Source organism: Coenobita brevimanus, chromosome 43 (assembly GCF_032717465.1).
Source record: "Coenobita brevimanus isolate Jiangsu-jjx chromosome 43, ASM3271746v2, whole genome shotgun sequence".
NCBI classification, from domain to species: Eukaryota; Metazoa; Arthropoda; class Malacostraca; order Decapoda; family Coenobitidae; genus Coenobita; species Coenobita brevimanus.
This window is the reverse complement of record NC_136996.1, coordinates 33,384,491-33,403,617: the sequence shown is the minus strand read 5'-3', so window position 1 is coordinate 33,403,617 and position 19,127 is coordinate 33,384,491. Positions and strand designations below refer to the sequence as shown.

Here is a 19,127-nt window from a genome sequence, read left to right as displayed (position 1 = left end):
AATCGACATACGTAGTTCCGTACTCAATATTCTCCTCTTAATAAATAACTTTAATACAGGTCTACGTATAATTAATCAATATCATGTTCTCCACAGAATACCAAGTGAGGGAACTATGACGTGATGAGCAGCGATACAACAGCCACCCGCCACCTTGACCTCACCCACACGACTCTGCATGCAACCCAGCAGATACCAGGAACTACTGGAGTCCTTGAATCTCAGTGGGAAATAGAAAGTTGGCTAAATATCAATGTAGTTTCATAACATAGTAATACCAAGCCCCGCTACGGCTTCACTACCCTCCAACCACACACAAAAAACACACTTGTTAATCACTTGCACATTAATTACTTGAAATGGCGTCCTCTACTCAGATAATTACACCCTATACTATTTCAGTTGCTTGACTTATTCCGAACATGAAAAGTGGTGTTACATATAACTGAAATGACATTTATAACTGTGGCCAGAAAATATTTCGCAAATGAACGGCCCACGTATTATCCAGTACAACCCGAAAACGTTGTAACATCGCTGAAGTGCTGGAAGTATGTATTTCATGACACACACCGACGTTCATGCCTTACTGCAAATCAAGGGGCCATACTCCTTTCAAGGATACTAGTAAATTGGTAATATAAAATAAGATATTGCTACAGTTCCAGAGTGTTACTGCCTCCCTTTCGAGACGACAAGATAAGTGATCAAAATCTAAAATCTTACAGAGTCATAATAATTTGAAAGCTAGGTACCCATGAGGTAATGACATGAATTGATTCTGATAAGCGAATACAAGCGGGAATTTGCACACACACACACACACACACACACACACACACACACACACACACACACACACACACACACACACATATGTGTATATATATATATATATATATATATATATATATATATATATATATATATATATATATATATGAGGATATGAAAAACTAAATTTTCTTCATTTCCTGAGAGAGAGAGAGAGAGAGAAAGAGAGAAAGAGAGAGAGAGAATATGTATAGTACGCCTGTTATTAAAAATAATTCTCACAGAGTTACTGCGTGGAGAACTGTACAAACACTGTGTTATGATCTAGCCTGGATGATTGATTCTGTGAAACTGTGGAAGCAGGCATCTTAACAATTTGTTTTACTCAATGTTGTCTTACTTTTGTCTGTGAGACTCCAGTGTAGTAGATTAGGTACCGTAAATAAAGTGTGCATAGAAGATCCAGAATAGTCTGTCTCATATTATACAACTCTGCATCCCTCTTGGTGCGAGTGTTTTCTATTAAATAAAATTTATCTATGAAGTACTGAATATCACTGATCCTCTTAGTATTCCCCTGACAGGCATGATTTTAAGTTTTCCATAAACGAACGGCCACACAAGACCGAAATGATATGTAGTATTTATGTACCGTAGCTTTAGACTGCATACACTTAGCACAGATGCACAGCTCTACCATACACTGTCAAGTCGTGTCTGACGACTCCTGAAGAAAATATAATCGGTAGGGCCGAGAAAACCCACTTTATCACTGGGATGAGACCTCCCTCCACCTGATGCTTCACACACTGGTATATGGGTGGAAATAGAGAGAAGAAATAGAAAGCTATCACTGAGCAAACACAGGCAGTAACCAAACAACGCTGTGATTTATGATGAAACAGACACTCGTTACTCTGATATACAGGGGTCGTACCCAAATTTATCGTCAGTGACATAAAAGCAACAGCTATGAACCAAAATATGAATTTCACAGTTTCATATTCATTTTATTTTTGCGATATACGTTTTATCTGATATTTTGGTCACTCTTAAAAATTCTTCACCTCTCAAAAAAAAAAAAAAAAAAAAAAGGAATCACTCTTCTGTTTCGTTTAAATAAACACAATATAAACAGAAGGTATATGGTCAGTACCGTATCGACAGTAGGCTATATGGTTAAAAAAAAAAAAAGTACATAAAAGACTCAGTACAACGCAATTTTCTCAGCTGATTTATGGAACACAAAATTGCTCTTATAATCTACTTTGCTCATAAAATGTTATGAAAATTGAAATTCTATTACACGAAGTAAAAAATCTAACTCTCAAAAATCCAACCTTCCTTTGGCTGGTGTAGACTGTTCTTTCTTATCAGACTTAAGGATAAAATATTAAGAAAGAAAATGTCCATTTGTTATCCATGTCAGTATTAACGAATGTATACATTTCTTAATAATGATGATAATGATGATGATGATGTTGATGGTAGTAATAATGATAATAGCAATAGTAATAGTAATACTAATAATAATTAATAATAATAATAATAATAATTATAACAATAATAATAATAATAATAATAATAATAATAATAATAATAATATTGATAATAGTAATAATGATAATAATAATAATGATAATATTAATAATGATAATAATTAAAGACTGCCCTTGAGAATTTTTAACTACACAGTAAGCGATAGATCAACAGCATTACCAATAGCTTTATATTAAATCAGTCTATCTATCTGTCTATCTATCATTCATGGCCTTAATCCCATACGAGGAGGTCACCAACGAATCGCCTCCATATCACCCTGTCCTCTGCCATCTAATTACTCTTTCTCATATAGGTCTCCACCCATCTCCTCCATCTCATCCTCGGTCTCCTTCTTCCCCTCCCCGTTCCACCTCACTCACACACACTCTCCTAGTCAGTTTCATTCACCATCGTCTCCACGTGGCCTCTTCATTCTCCTCATATATTACTTATACGCTGAGCAATATTTCGACTGCACTTGTTCCCCCCTCCCTATTATTCCTATTACGAGCACATTTAGAAGGTCTGAATGAAACAACTACAAAACTGACCTCACATTATTCATCATAGTCATTCAAATATTACTTGCTGTGTAATTTAGCACTAGTGTCACATTATTTTCACTGTGTTGAGAACACAAGGAAAATTAATTATCAGAGAAGTTTTTTTTTTTTTCCTCCTGCGATATTTCGAAACTATTTTTCAGGTTTGTTGTGCATGTGCCAAGAGAGAGAGAGAGAGAGAGAGAGAGAGAGAGAGAGAGAGAGAGAGAGAGAGAGAGAGAGAGAGAGAATCATGACCCTATAAATAACAAGGAAGTCACTATTAAGTTGCAATATGCAGGGTAAAAAAAAATAAAGAAAAGATGCTATACTCTTTTCTTTCTTTTCCTGTTCATTTCATACAGCTCAGTGAAAGAATAAGACAATACTACTGCTTTACATCCTTTTCATGGCACTTCTTCGTGACTAGCACTATATTCTAGTGTTAAGCTACTGCTATAAACTTATATTTCAAGATGCTGAGATGGCAATTTTAGGCCAGGTTAAATTTAAAAGGGTATAGTCAGAAGTGCTATGGAAAGGATGTGGAACCATAGCATTATTTTTCTGCCACTGAACCATGTTATATAAATCGCAAAAGGCCGAAAATCAGGGTCAAGTAAGATAAACGAACCACTGCGACAACACCCACAATGGCAGGTCAGTGGTGGCCAGTAATGTGATGCACTTATCCTTAATGTTGTAGCTGCACAGAGACCTGGATGGAATTAGCACCTTTAATATTTTATGTGTGTTACCATCATCATCATCATCAACTTTTACATCATTATCATCATCACTATCATCATTTTTTTCATTATCGTCATCCTCCTCCTTCTCTTCCTCCTCTTCCTCCTCCTCCTCCTCCTCATCATCATCATCATCATCAGTTTCATCCTCCTCCTTCTCCTCCTCCTCCTCATCATCATCATCATCATCACTTATTTATCTCACTCAAGGAGGAGATAGTGTAAGATCCAGAGTGCAAGGAAAAAAAAAGATCTGACAGAAACCTAATCAACAGCATCCCAACTTAAACACTCTCATTCATTCATCAGCCTTTTGTTATTTTCCCTCCAGTCAGACGATTTTAACCCTTTCCTGTTCTGGACAACTCTAGCAATTTATCTGGAGTCTGAGAGTGTTAATCCCATTAGGAGTACCCATAAAAAAAAAAATCATTACCTCTTAGACAACGATAATTTTAAGCATATATCTGATTATCACTAGTAATTACCTTCTGACTCCTTCGTGATAATGAGGTTAAGAGAATAATTACCTTTATATCATTCAGTCCTTATTTTGCCCCGTCAGGATTGTTGGAGCTCCTTATCCCACTAGACCATAAGGTAAAGAAAAAAGAAAAACTCTCTCTCTCTCTCTCTCTCTCTCTCTCTCTCTCTCTCTCTCTCTCTCTCTCCACACACACACACACACAAACACACACACAAACAAACACGCACCCAAGAACATCATCGCACTGAAAGGGCTAATTACTCAGACACACACACACACACACACACACACACACACACACACACACACACACACACGCAAACCATCTCAAGAAGTCTGGGGTGGATCTGTCACTTTTCTACAATTTTATCCCATTTAAGGATAAAGAGGGAGCTGTGGGATGTTTGTACAACTGGGCAGTGGAGCAGCCTGGTTATGAAGGTACCACCCCATGAAGGCGTCCCCTTCCATCACCAGATCCTTCAGTAATAGAGATGAGTAAAATAACTGACTAAAATCGTCTGGTGTAAAAAAAAAAATGAATAAAACGAAAACTACGTCATCGTAGTGAAAGGGTTAAGGAGCAGCTCTGGACACGTGTTAGGAAGATTACAAAACATTTCATCTGGACAGAGTGCATAGGGGGGAGAGGTACCTGATGAGAGAGAGAGAGAGAGAGAGAGAAAGAGAGAGAGAGAGAGAGAGAGAGAGAGAGTTGAACCTACGAAACTACAATAATTAAACTGGTACGTCAACAATAGTTTCACAACAATAGCTTCCCAATAAAGACCACTTTGCAGGATGTTATGGCTCTGATATGTGTGGAGATGATAGTGTATTGGTTAGCATGTGTAGGTCGCAAGTAGACGAACCCGAGTGTGATTCTAGGGTTGGCCAGACAAAGTTTGTTTCCATATGCCCCTGTTCGCCGAGCAATAAAATTTGGGACTTGGATGTACCATTGATTATTGCCGATTCTGTTCTAGGGGCAGATTGAGACTCAAGAAGTGTATGGCCGCGTCCAGTTCATATCCTTGCTGGCGTGGGTGGGTGCGGGCAGGAGTTTTGCATCACTCTTGTTGTTGTTTCTGAACCCCGGTCTATCTGGCCAAGCAGACCCATCGACCACAGATAAGCAACTGATTCTTTGGGGTCGTCCTGCAGGTACAGTACAATATAGTACATACACCATGTAATGATGTGGTACCCCTTTATGGTAGACAGCGCCTCAGAAGGACAGGATCAAGGTCCTATCCATGCAAAGGTGCTGGGAAATATGAGGAGATTTGGCTCCTGGATGAACGCCACAGCTGCTCCACGCAGGGTGCACAGCTCCACCACGTATAGTCTGCTCGTCACCGCCTTTGCATCACTATACCCCGTACAAGTGACTCCACTGGGTGCTGGCAGATATAGGCGAGACCTTCTACAGGCTACAGTGATGCAAAACTCCCGCCCACACCAGCAAATATTGGGTGTGCAGGTGCCTATATTCTGAACAAGCTGCAGGTTGATATAAATGGCCAGTGTAAATTTTGGAGAGGTGGAATTTCACAACTGGCAGACATTCATTGAGACGAGAGAGTGATCAAAGCATGAGGGAGGCTGGAAAAAATGGGAGGACAGAAATAACAAAAGGACAGAATTTCTTAGTGGACAGAGCATCGGAGAATATATATATATATATATATATATATATATATATATATATATATATATATATATATATATATATATTATGCAGAGAGAGAGAGAGAGAGAGAGAGAGAGAGAGAGAGAGAATATGTTACTCCTTGAGCTCGCGGGCATCTAATAAAGACTATATAAATCTCTCTGTCCCAAAATGATAACATTCAGCTTGAGGGAGCACTCCAATTATCTATCTAGTGCCAGACGCCTTCATCGTGCAGGGGGAGGCACAAGCAAAGCGCCTTCACATTGCCTGGTCCTTTGCTGTTTGGCTACCCTCCCTCCAACTTACACCCCCTTTCTCAGATATCTCTCCACTCCATCCCTCCATCTCATCCTTGGTCTCTCCTTCCCTCTTTCCCCCTCCATCTCATTCTACATGCACTCTTCTAGTCAGTCTCTCCTTCTCCATCGTCTCCTAGTAATCTTCCATCCTTCTAGTAGTGCAGGGGCTAATTATGGCTGTCTTGAGATTCTATGGTAACAGTATCAACACTCAGGCTGTTATAACTCACTTCCAGCTGAATAATTTAGTCTAACGTTAGCCGATATGACATGCAAGTGTTGTCCCAATCTTGGGGGTGTTATTGGTGATTCTATGGTTTTTATATATCACGCTCAGCTGAATAAAATCGTCTAACCTTAGGTGGAATGAAATATTAGCGCTACCCCAATCTTGAAAAAGTTGGTGGTAATTGTATTAATTTAAGGCCTTTATGCCCCTCTCAGCTGAATATAATCGCCTAACTTTTGGCTGAAATGAAGAACTAGTGTAAGCCCCATCACGAGGGAGTTAGAGTTTCACACAACTCGTCTGAAGGCAGCCTGAAGTAAACCAAAAATAAAGAAGGGGGGGGAGAAAAATCATATATATATATATATATATATATATATATATATATATATATATATATATATATATATATATATATATATATATATATTGTAAGGGGTATCTCATTCAAACAGACACCGACACTCACTCACATTTTCCAATAGTTCAGGACTAGTTTTGGACCAGATACAAAAAAAAAAAAAAAATCTCAGAGTTCACGCTGAAACATTTTATTGGTACAGAATATGATGTTTTGAAAATTTTACCTTTCTGCATGACACATGGACCGTGGACAATGGACCTGTCAAGAACCTAGAGTTATGGGTGGTCACGAGGGGGGCAGACACTTGGACAGTCTCCCACCTCACATTTCTGCTCCTATTCTAAGTGGCATAGGAGGCTTCGTAGCACCTCTCTCTTAGTGATCTATTTTGCATAGTGCACCTTAACATCCTCTTGTATGTTATATCCCGTTAATACCGTTTCATGAGTCGGTAACACGCAGAAGGATATTGAGGTGTGACGTGTAGAAAAAATCGCTAACCATGAAGTGTTGCGGAATCACCAAGCTGACATTGAATAAGACCATTTAAACTGCTGATATTGCAATTTCATGATACTGCATTCTGAACATTGTTCGTTATCTATATTTCAAGTATTGGGCTGGTTCAGTTCCGTCTCGCTCATAGGAAAGAAACTGCTGATGTATTTACGTATGAAAAGTACGAAATGTGCCTGATGCAGGAGTTACAGGGCCTTACGGTTAATGTCATTGGTGTGGTGTGGTGTGGTGTGGTGTCGTGTGGTGAGGTGTGCTGTGGTGTGCTGTGGTGTGCTGTGCTGTGCTGTGCTGTGATGTGGTGCGGTGCGGTGCGGTGCGGTGCGATGCAGTGCGGTATGGTGTGGTGTGTTGTGCTGTTCTATGCTGTGGTGTGTTGTGCTGTGCTGTGCTGTGCTGTGACATGATGTAAGGGTGGTGTGGTGTGGTGTAGTGTGATGTGGTGTGCTGTTGTGTGGTGTGGAGTGGTGCGGCTTCGCTGAAGTAGCTAAAGTAACTGTAAGACACCTCACGTCCGAAAATCGTTAGTAAAAGACGGGGGAAGAAAGCCGCTCCTGAAATCCACACATATCTTTAAAATTCATATACATACTAAATCCTGACAAATCACTTCAGCCCTTGAATGTTATTTTAACCTAGCACTTGCTTTCTCCAGACGATTATATTCAACTTAGGAGAGACACTGAGAACTGGAGAGATTAGATATAGCCTTCAGTAACCCCTGCACTACCTTAGGGGTTTGTTAGATGAATAATTAGATATAGCCTTCATTAACCTCTACTCTACCTTGGGACTTTGCTAGATGAATAATTAGATGTACAGTAGCCTTCATTAACGCCTACATTGCCTGAGGTTTTGCTAAGAGGAATAAACTGTATAGTAGAGGGCAAGACCAAACAATAATAATGGACCATCCTAAATGGCAAAACGTAGATTTTCCAGTAGGTACAATAATTCGTCCATTTTTACCTTGGAAGAAAGTTTCGTCATTTCGCTGTTCATTTCCCGTAGCTCATTGGCACAGAAGACAATACTACGGTTCTACAATCTTTCCTCAGCACTTCATGACTAAGCCATTCATATACACGCAAATGCATTTAATTCCGTCAGTTTGTATCAGTCCATTTGCATCTTTCATATGTCTCGACAACAGCTCTGCAAACACATTTTCCCCTACCTTTACGCTACATGCATACATTCACATACATCCATACACATTGAGATGCTTTCACAGATTTTCACATACATTCATATTCATTCACATACTTTCACAAACATTCTAGGTTCATCACACCGAACGTGCAATACGATAAATCAAATTATTTGGAGATAGCAACAATGGGATGATATGGGGTGAGATATAAAATATCATTTGGCGATAGCAAGAATACAATTATACAGGGTGAAATCAAGATAAAATCGTCGAGTGGAAACAAGAATGAAATTTTATGGAAGGAAACCGATATAATCGTACGGATGCGGCAAGAATGGAGTGATAGAGTAAAATCTATATATAACACTGGTTTACAAAAAATTTGAGGGAAGCATGAAATTAGGTGTTCTAACCTAATTTTGGGGTGCTGATTTCAGAATCGAAATCCGTTTTCACTCATCACCTCTAGTTTTTGAGATACACATGTATGTACATGTATACATACAGGCCTAGACCCAAAATATTCGCCAAAAATCCATTTACCGTCCTATTTTCTTGGAACTTGGTTTAAAACGCGCGCCATAACAAGCTCAAACGTGTCAAGCTCTACATGCAGAAGGACTGGGGGTCTAGGAGCACTTTCGTGCCTGGGAAACACAGTGCCCAAGAAAATCCTCTGGTGGACATGAACAAGATGCTTCTTCCCCCTCTTCATATCAAGCTTGGAATTATGAAGAATTTCGTGAAGGCCATGGACAAGGATGGCGCTGCCTTCCAACACCTGTGCACTTTGTTACCAGCTCTCAGTTCTGCTAAGCTCAAGGAGGGCATCTTCATCGGACCTCAGATCCGGGAGGTGCTGAAGGATGAGGTCTTCGAGGGGAAGCTCACCTTGAAGGAATTAAGAGCATGGGAAGCATTTAAGGTAGTCTTCCATGGCTTCCTTGGTAATACACGGGCACTAGATTACCAAGAGCGTGTCGAGAAGTTGTTGCAGGCTTATCAGGATATGGGGTGCCGAATGTCTTTCAAGATTCACTTTCTTCACTCCCACCTCAACTTCTTCCCCCAGAACCTCGGAGCAGTAAGTGACGAACATGGGGAAAGGTTCCACCAAGATATTACTAAGATGGAGGGCAACTACCAAGGCAAGTGGAACCCCAGCATGATGGGGGACTTCTGCTGGATGCTCCTGCGCGACATCCCGGAGGCAAAGTACATCAGATCGTCCAAAAAAACTCACTTCTGACTGTCTGTAGTACTATGGTGTGTATATATGCTTATATCCAAGTAATGGTAATATTTAGTTCTGTCAGTGTTCTGTGTCTGTTTTGTTTCGTTCTGTAATATACCATTTTAATATATGAAATGAACTCATTGTATTTAATATATGCATTAGAATAAAAAAAAAAAAAAGGGATATGTGAAAGCACAAAAACTAGAGGCGATAGAGCAAAACTGTTTAGAAGTCTGAATTAAGCATATCAAAATTAGTCAAAAACACATATTTACATGCTTGCCTCAGATTTTTTTTTTTTTTTTTTTTTTTTTTGTAAACCAGTGTAATCGTTTGGAGATAGTAAAAGTGAAATGATATAAGGTGAACGTGCTTTACACTTTTTACCTTAACTTGACCCATATTTTTGTCCCTTTCACCTTATTTCGTGTCGGCCACTGGCAAAAAATGACACTGCTACAGCTCTACATTATTTCTATATCACTTCTTCGTGGTTAGCATCATATTCCAGTGTAAGGCTATTTTCACACCTCAATAGGTGCCGGAGTGGGACACTTTCGTGTGGTGGTACAGATGTAAGTAGGTGGCTTTATTGCCTGGTTATACAAATTTCCCACAGCTGCTTCCCTCTCCACCATCCTCCTTTAGGAGAATGGTGGACTGCAGTATGAGGGGAACTCAAGTCAGCTGTTCACTGGGTTCCGTTTCAGATGAACCTGGGGCTACAACACCACCACCACCACCACTAACAACAACAACAGCACCTTACAGAATTATAGCACTAATGCTTGCCCGCAAAAATTTGCGGGACTAACTAATAGCCTTTCCATCACAAAATGTTTGCAAACTCCATTATCTTTGTTTCCATACTGTTATGGAGCCTACAGTGACCAATTCGAAACAAAAAGTGGAAAGAATTCTTTTTGAATATTTTCACGTGTAGCGATTTCAGACAATTTTGCTTCGTTGCGTCGCGGACGATCGCAACAATTTTTGTGTGGTAGTTTTCTTACGCTCCCTGGACTTATCCAGGCCTAATGCAAAAAAATAAATAAATAAATAAATAAGGTCGATGTCTATTACCGTTTTCGTGAAAGAAATGAACAAATGCACAGATATAGGGATGGAACACTGTTTCTGTGCGTGCCGCAGGTGTACAGGACATTACACGAACACTTGTTGCAACAGGTGGATATTGGGGTTCACAGTCCTCCAGACTGAATGCAAATGCCACTTCCACACACGACACTAACAACCACAGTTGCCGTCAGTCCTCCACGGTCGCCACATCTACACAGCGACAAGGACAACATCACAGTTACCATAAACTACTCTGCTAGTACCACAGTTACCACAAGAATATCAGTCTCCAAAACTACCAGAACACCGCCACAACTGCCACAAACTACTCTTCTACTACCACAATAATACCACAGTCACATCAACTACAACAATTCCCTCTAGCCCACCGCTGTCGCCACATCGCCACCCTCTCTCCCTCCTATACTACAAGCCTCCTACATCTAACCCCGTGACGACACCAAAACATCACCACCATAATCGGACCCATCACCACCCAAAACACCACCTCAACCACTCCACAACAACCCCTCCACCACCACCACCACAACCTCCCATACACCACAACCACTACACCACCACAACCTCCCTACACCACAAGCACTCCACCATAACAACCACATCCTTACATCACCACCACCACCACACCACAACCACAATCGCTGCATCGCTGTAACCACTCCACCACAATAACTCCCCTCCCCCCATTCCACAATCTTTCCACCACCGTCCCTGTGCAACCACTGCACCATTACTCTAACACCACAACACCATAATGCAGCTTCTTAACACCAGCAACATCACCTTGGAGAGAGCATCAAATCTCAAGAGAACATCTGGATTTATAATGGCGTTTCTTGTGATGGAGGTGAGAAAGAACTGAGACAGAATTTTCGTGGGCTTAGATTTTCGTAACACCTCTTCCTCAGCGATTTATTTTGCCCAACTCAATATTCTCGTGTAAGTCACTGAAACACACTAAGGCGATATTACCAGTTTTAATACCTGTAGTACCATCCACTCACTCGATATAATGCTGCTCTCGGATGTCTTCCCTTTCCTCTCCTCCATCCCTCTTTCCTTCCATCCTCTTCTGTCTTTCCTTCATTCTTTCCTCTTCCTTCTGCCTATGGGCAACTTTACACTCCTTCTTCTGTCTTCCTTTCCTTCATTCTTTTCTCTTCCTTCTGCCTGTGGGTGATTCCACACTGAGTGACAAGCCAAATGGTTTCCTGTACACCAGCAAACCATTTACTACGCTGGGTGGTAACCATATAACCAAATTTTGGCGCCTGGTGGTTTAGTAGGTAATTATTGCGCTCCAATCGGATTGAGCCAGTGCAGGTTTATAGCCAAGGGATGGTTGGGGTTGATTGCTCGTGTAACTCAGGGATGAGTGAGGCTGGTCACTCTCATCTTAAATGTCGGGACCAACTGCTTAGCCCCGGGATCCTACGCTCCTCATGGGGCAATGTAGGACTGGATGATAGATAGATAGATAGATAGTACCTGTACTCCCAGGTTCATTTGAAACGTGAACCAGTAGACTGCAGGCTGTGTACCCCACCATCCTCGTTTGGAGGGAGGGGGAGCTTGGGAAAAAGTTGGGGAACGTTCGTGTAACCGGGCATTGGAGCAGGCTATTTATATCGGTGCCACCACGTGAAGGCGTCCCTCTCCATCCCTATGCCAGTATCAAAATTACGTAAATAACATGTAGGAGAATTTTAAGAAATAATAGGAAAAATAAATTGCTAAGGAGGAGGTCCTACGAAGCTTGCAATGCCACCTACAGCACGACCCATAGTCCACTGAATGCTGAGCCATGAATGGGTGATCTGGGAATGCTGGTGAGATCAAAGGCCAATACAGTGAAACGCAGTAACGGAGAACTATATATAGGACTGTCTTTCCTGCAGTGATAACTAATTATTAGCTGTAAGGACAGTGGCAAATTTTCGCCAGGAAGCTTTAAATGAACAATAGGTCTGAAGAGGGACGCTTTCCAGTGGTGGCATCGATATATCTGGCTAGCTCCACCTGCTGATTGTACGAACGTCCCTCAGCTCCCTCCCATCCAACAAAGTGAAAAATACGCTGGTGTTTAGATAAGAATACATAGTGTCCCCGCTTGACCTCGTTCAACCAGTAATACAGAGTTGGATATACTGTAGGGCTGTATGCTTAAACCTTGAGAAGTAAACTGGAATGCAGTCACGTAATAGCCTATTGTCGTTTTTGGAGCACCTGTGTTTATTACTTATGGTCAGCCTGCATCCCACATTAGTGTGTGGTCAGCAACGTAAAGGCTAAACACATTTCATCACACCTACTTGCTTCAGAAATTATCGTCAAAAATAGGGAGCTTGCATTCCACCTTAGCAGTTTAATGTTTATGGATACGACCATTATATGTAAACCGACTATGCACCCATGTTCTAGGGGATGATTAGAACTTAGAACACATTAACTGCCTGTCGTCGTGAACCTCGTGCAATCAGTGGTCATAAAACCCAAAGCTTCTTCAAGATAGTCATGGAGGATGAACGGAAGGAAAGAATGCAACAAGGAAGGAAAGTGGCACGAGCGTTGAGACTAGTGACAAGAAGTGAAAGTGAGAGTATAAGCGTGGTAGCAAAGTAGGCAGTGTGTATAGCAGCAGTCAGCACCGTAGGAAAACATTGACGATACATGAACCTCTTCAATCCAAGGACATACATTTTATATTACGAATCACTTCAGGTAATCATGGCCTAAACGACCTGATCTTGAAATACCTGCTGTTGATACAGTAGTGCAATGGTATATATTGGACAAGTACAAGAAGGGTTGCACGGGAGCGTGATAACAGGTAAAAAATATAAGGGCACAGGAATTGGAAAGGAGGATGAGGATTATTCTCATCCTTCCTTCCAGTTATTGGTGGACATTCAATATCCCTAAAGTAACTATGATTGATATGGAGTTAGGAAAAAATAGGCAAGTATTGCCTTGAACACAAACTGCTGGAAAGTTAGTCTGCGCAAGACACTGTGATAGAAAACTGAAGCATTTTAAGGATGACTTGTGCTTGAGGCTCACATTTTGAAGAGCTACTTTCAGAACTGTAGCGACTTCGTATAGCCTTTATTAACCTTTCCATTACCAGATGTCTCACTTGAAGTGAAAGAAACTAGTTTGCTTTGTACCCAGATGAAAATATAGAGGAGGTCCTAAGTACGAAAGGTTTAATCTCCTTAAACCTATGACGTAAGTCGTATTTCAGCCTTGTTATTTCCATACAATTTTTATTCAGTTACAAACCCGTAAGCAGTCGACAGGTCTTAATGAACGCTTTCTTCTCCACCAGACCACAAAACAACTGTGCAACTATGGTCTGTCTGAATCACATGGAGGCAAATACCCACTTCCCTCCACCCTCCTCGTCCTGCTCATAGAATCCACCAAGCTATTCATAGTTTTGCTCTATGCTGTGGTGAGTCGATGAAGAAAGATTCTTTCGCCTCAAACTATACTCTTTCTACCTTAACTCGGCTCAGATTTTCGTGTGCTGGAATATTTAGTGATTCCTGACCTTAGCCTCCTTCGGTATAAGTGTTGCCTCCCCAGATTACAAGAGTCAATGAGCAAGTAATGTTTGTGTTGGAATATGTAGCGTACTAATGTAACTGACTGTATTTCTCTATAACTGTTGCCTCCCCAGTGTACGAGGCAGCCTATGAGGGAATGACGTGTGTTTTGGAATATTTAGTGAACTACTGTAATGACTGTACTTCCTTATAACTATTTACTTTCCTTTAGATAGATACTCGTCAGAGTACAAGGGAATCTGTGAGGGAACGACGTGTATGCTGGAGTATGTGGTGAACTGTAAATGTCGCTGATAGTACTTCTTTATAACTACTTACTCTCCTTTACTCCCCAGTGTACGAAGGAGTCTATGAGGGAGTGGCGTGTGTGCTGGAGACAGTGTGCCCCTGCTGCCCTATACTTCTGCACCAACCTGCTCTACCTAGTGTCTTTGCCCTCCACGTCCCCGCCCCTTTGGATGATCCTAATTCAGACCCGCACGCTCTACACAGCTCTCTCCTACGTGGTAAGTTACTCCACGGGTTTGACGCCAGATTCACCCACAATCTTGTGACCACTTCCTGGTTTGTATTATGATCTGTTTTGTAGGATGGACGAAGAAACCTACGATCAAATCCCAGTCATAACTACTCGTAAATTTGATTCTTGCGAAAAGAACAGGAGATGAGAAAATTCTGCACTCTCCTTTATTTGTCTTTCCCACGGGTACGAAGCTTACTACTGTTTACTAGATTTACAGACTGATAACACTCTGTATGATCCTCATCAGAGCTGCATTCTCTACACTGCACTCAACGTTTAGTGTTATGAATGTGAAGTGAATCAGTGTAATTAAGAGAAGACGCTATTGCAAAATATTTTTAAAACAATCGTTTGTAGACCACTGAGCTAAGAGAGATAGTTCCACCTGCCTTCTCGACTACAAGGGCTTTCATACACCTCATTGCACGTTTTCCTTATATATATATATATATATATATATATATATATATATATATATATATATATATATATATATATATATATATATATTAACTGCGACTGCTTTAAAAACGTAACACAGAAGTAGTGTCTAGTGTTATGATTTGTTTAAAAGGCCCCACTCAAATGTAGGCTATCTGTGCTTTGTTGTCATGCAACATGTACTAATTCTCTTATGTTTTCTTTCTTGATTCTTATTACCGTCTTCTTAACGAGATCGGGTATTTTTTATATTTACGATCAGTTTGTCGGCCGTGTAATGACAGGAAGTTCCGTCATGTGGACGGAACTTCCGCGTCTCCTGCAAGGCTTCCATGTATACCATCGTCGTCTTGATATATTTTTGTGTAGAACCCCATTCTCAGGTTGTGTTTGGTCGTGAGTTAAAGGCAGTACAACTAGTAGGATGTCTTCTCGTTGCGGGTAGTCTGCCAGCAGCCCGTATGTCAGAGCTGCACGCCGGCCGCCACACTCTCACCACGCCAGTCATCATCGCCTCACAGGTAGCCGCTGGCCTCTCCACTGGTGCTTCCCTGGTCGTCGAGGTTAGTTATCAGGAATCTGCGGGTTTTTACTCTTTTTGGTTTTCAGAGTGTGTACAGGTGTTTCCACTGAAGTCAGTTGCTTGTTTCACATGAGATGTCGAAAGGAAGGTGGTTAAACTCCCTCGTTTCCTCCATACATTTTTATGCAATTCATGAGAGCTCGCTGGGTGTGGAGGTATTAAGAACAGCATTACAAATTTTGTTTTTCACTGATTATCGTGTTTCTTTTAATCGCAATCCATTATCACTATATTTTTCTCTCAGCTCTCTAGTACTATTTAAAGATCTGTTTAGTTTGGTCACTGATTACTAAACTCACAGTCATGTAACAGTCACGATTAGGTCGCTATAACACACAGTCTAACTATAAGCCACGAAAAATTCTGAAACTCAAAACCTTTTTTCTCTGTGAGCATGCCATTAAATAAAAAGAAAGAAAGATGTAGTTAAATTCTGCCCGCAACTATTGTAGCACAAGTGAGATGCAATCAATGGTTCAGGTGTTCAACGGGAATATAATAAAGGTGTGTCATTTTCCATGTGGTGTTGTGGTGTGGTGGCGCAGCTGCTACTCAAGAATGACAAGCGCAGTATGGTGGAGCAACAAGTGTGGCTGTACATGTGGGGGGCCGCCATGGCTGCTGTGTCATTCGCTGCACAAGCGGACTTCACTCTTTCACACCTTGACCTCAGGGTTGGTACTGTCACATTTACCACTCCGACAAGAAGACGTTACATAAGAACATAAGATAATTGAAATAGATCCGTTTTAGGCAGTTCATGCCTAAAGGTACTGTCTTCCTCAGTCCGTCTTTCTCCTGTAATCTCTAGTCTTTTAAACCTCATCTATGAAAGCATCTGGACATAAGCGAATCTTGAATTTGGCCATCTTTTTTGTAGTTCCATTTGCAAAGAACGAGTATTCCAGGCTGTAAGCCTTTTTTTTTTATTATATAATAAAAAAGTAATTAAAGAAAGTAATTGTACTTTTTTGACCAGCTCCTCTTGAATTATATTGTAGATAAGGTCTGTTTTGGAATCTGGTATTGCTTGGAGACTGAGTAAATGATTTTTTAATCGTAACTATGCTTTCTTGCCCAGGCCTCGTCTGTGGGCTACGTTGCGGCAGCGGTAGGAGCCTCAGCGTTGGCAGGCCTATGTGTACCCATCGTTGTGAAGAACCTAGATACCATAGCTAAGGTGCGGCAAGAATGTGTGTGTGTGTGTGTGTGTGTGTGTGTGTGTGTGTGTGTGTGTGTGTGTGTGTGTGTGTGTGTGTGTGTGTGTGTGTGTGTGTGTGTGTGTGTGTGTGTGTGTGTGTGTGTGTGTGTGTGTTAATCTAGCCTCAGTAAAGCCAGCCCCTACCTCAGACATCTTGCTTAATCTTATCTCTAGAATCAAACTTTTGCCTTTACTATTATGCTCGTTTTATTACTTTGTTAAAATACTATCTTGCTAAGACTGGGTCGTTTAAGCAAAACTCTGCCTATTCTCCGTATTCTCTGATATTTCACTTCCTTCCCACCTGGCCTCACCAGGCATGCATCTCAGTTTTATTAAATGTCACAAAGTTAAGATGGGTATGTAGGCACTAGATCTAAAGTAAATCCATATTCACTAGTGTTTCGTTATGATGTATGACTTAGCATTTATAGTGGAGATGGTAAATGCCACTAGCTGTAAAACACACACACACACACACACACACACACCTACATCCAATCTCTCCCTAACAGGACTACATGGCGGCCTTGAACAACGCCCTGCTATCGGTAATGACGGCAATGCTCTTCCCCATGTCCTTCACCCTCAACCACCTCTACCTCCTCTCCCTCGCCGTCCTCGTCAGCGGTATCTGGCTCTACGAGAAGAAGCGTTGCCCGTGTTGGCCCCCCAGTCCACAAGATCTCCTACCTGAGCCTCAACAAGACACTGAGGAAAAGGGAGAAAAAATACCACCTGTCTGAGATACATATTTTATAAGTCGTGTTGTAAGCTTCGCATCACCTCTTCCTAAACGATTTATTTTGCATGTTACAGTACACCTTAACATTTTCTTCTAGCCTAGTTTCATCGCTTGTAATATCGATATAATCTCCCCAGGTGGTACACCCACACGATCCCATACACGAAGGAATGAAAAATAAACACCTAGAGGAAAATCACGATTTGTTCCGTCTTAACCTCGTTTAGAAAAGCTGGCGATAACCTCTCTTTATACGTTCATTGTTGCTGTCTCCAGACGATTTATTTATTTATTTATTTATTTATCTATCTATCTATTTAGAGAGAGAGAGAGAGAGAGAGAGAGAGAGAGAGAGAGAGAGAGAGAGAGAGAGAGACAGAGACAGACAGACAGACAGAGACAGAGACAGAGAGATTAGAGCTAGCTTTAACTTGACCCTTCACTGCAAAATTTCTCCAGTAAACCTTTCTATCCCGTGACATTTTTTTTACCTCGTCCGGACGGTGTCTGACGAGGTTTTGTTTTTGGTCGAGTTTCTCTGTTTGTTTCTTTGTTTGTAAGCAACACTACGGAAAAACGGCAGAACGAAATTACATGAAACTTTCGGGGTACATGGGCATTGGTCCCCAATGAAAGTGATTAAATTTTGGAGGTAATCCAGTGAAACTGAAAGGTCAAAATCAAGGTCACGGATTTTCAGAGGGCTACAACTTGAAAACGGTTGAAGATACGAGATATTTTCTATTTTGAACATACAGGATCTCGTAATATGGGCTTTCATTTGGCACCAAGACCTTTGACCTTGAATGACCTTGAAAGGTCAAATTCAAAGTCACGGATACTCAGGGGGCTATAACTCGAAACTCGTTGAGGATAGAGACATTTACTGTTTCTGGAGTCCCCCAAATAAAAGATGTGGCTTGCCGCAAACAAGTTTATTCATACATGTTTCGACCTGAAAGAAGTCATTTATATCAGAGAGCGATAAATGATACAAACAGCATACAATGTAACACACAAGGAACAAATAAATTATGTACATGACAGTATTAGACTTTCAGATCAGTCCTCTTCTGTGATAGTATGAACTGTACTAAATTGTTCAACCTGTAAACCCAGGAATTTTGATCGAAGGTGTACAATGTAATTTTATAGTCCACTGAAGAAATTACCTATTAACAGCTTTAGCAATATGCAATAGCCCAAATAACACAATGTCAAAGCAACATGGTAAACGAACAAATAAAGACTCACAACGTTAGCTCTGCAACATTCGGGAGAACCGTAATGAACACCATCCCCGGCGAGAGCATCGGCCATAGTCGAGCTCTCAGTAATCACTGAAACATACATCATCCCACTCAAAATACAAGATCCGCTTACCCAGCACTACATAT

General features: G+C 41.0%; 1 protein-coding gene across 1 annotated transcript; it reads left to right on the top strand.

Annotated features, from left to right (window-relative positions):
- Positions 1–11,422: 11,422 nt before the first annotated feature.
- Positions 11,423–17,731, top strand: LOC145397886 (uncharacterized). Its single transcript, XM_080270920.1, has 7 exons — positions 11,423–11,515; positions 13,997–14,122; positions 14,573–14,743; positions 15,585–15,764; positions 16,330–16,467; positions 16,866–16,964; positions 17,501–17,731. The coding sequence occupies exons 1-7, from the start codon at positions 11,423–11,425 to the stop codon at positions 17,729–17,731; spliced, it is 1,038 nt and encodes a 345-aa protein (XP_080127046.1).
- Positions 17,732–19,127: the final 1,396 nt, after the last annotated feature.

Coding starts and splice junctions, on each gene's coding strand:
- LOC145397886 (XM_080270920.1), top strand. CDS start 11,423: ATGCAGCTTCTTAACACCAGCAACATCACCTTGGAGAGAGCATCAAAT. Junction 11,516..13,996: donor TGGCGTTTCTTGTGATGGAG/GTGAGAAAGAAC, acceptor CTTCTCCACCAG/ACCACAAAACAACTGTGCAA. Junction 15,765..16,329: donor GTGCTTCCCTGGTCGTCGAG/GTTAGTTATCAG, acceptor GTGGTGGCGCAG/CTGCTACTCAAGAATGACAA.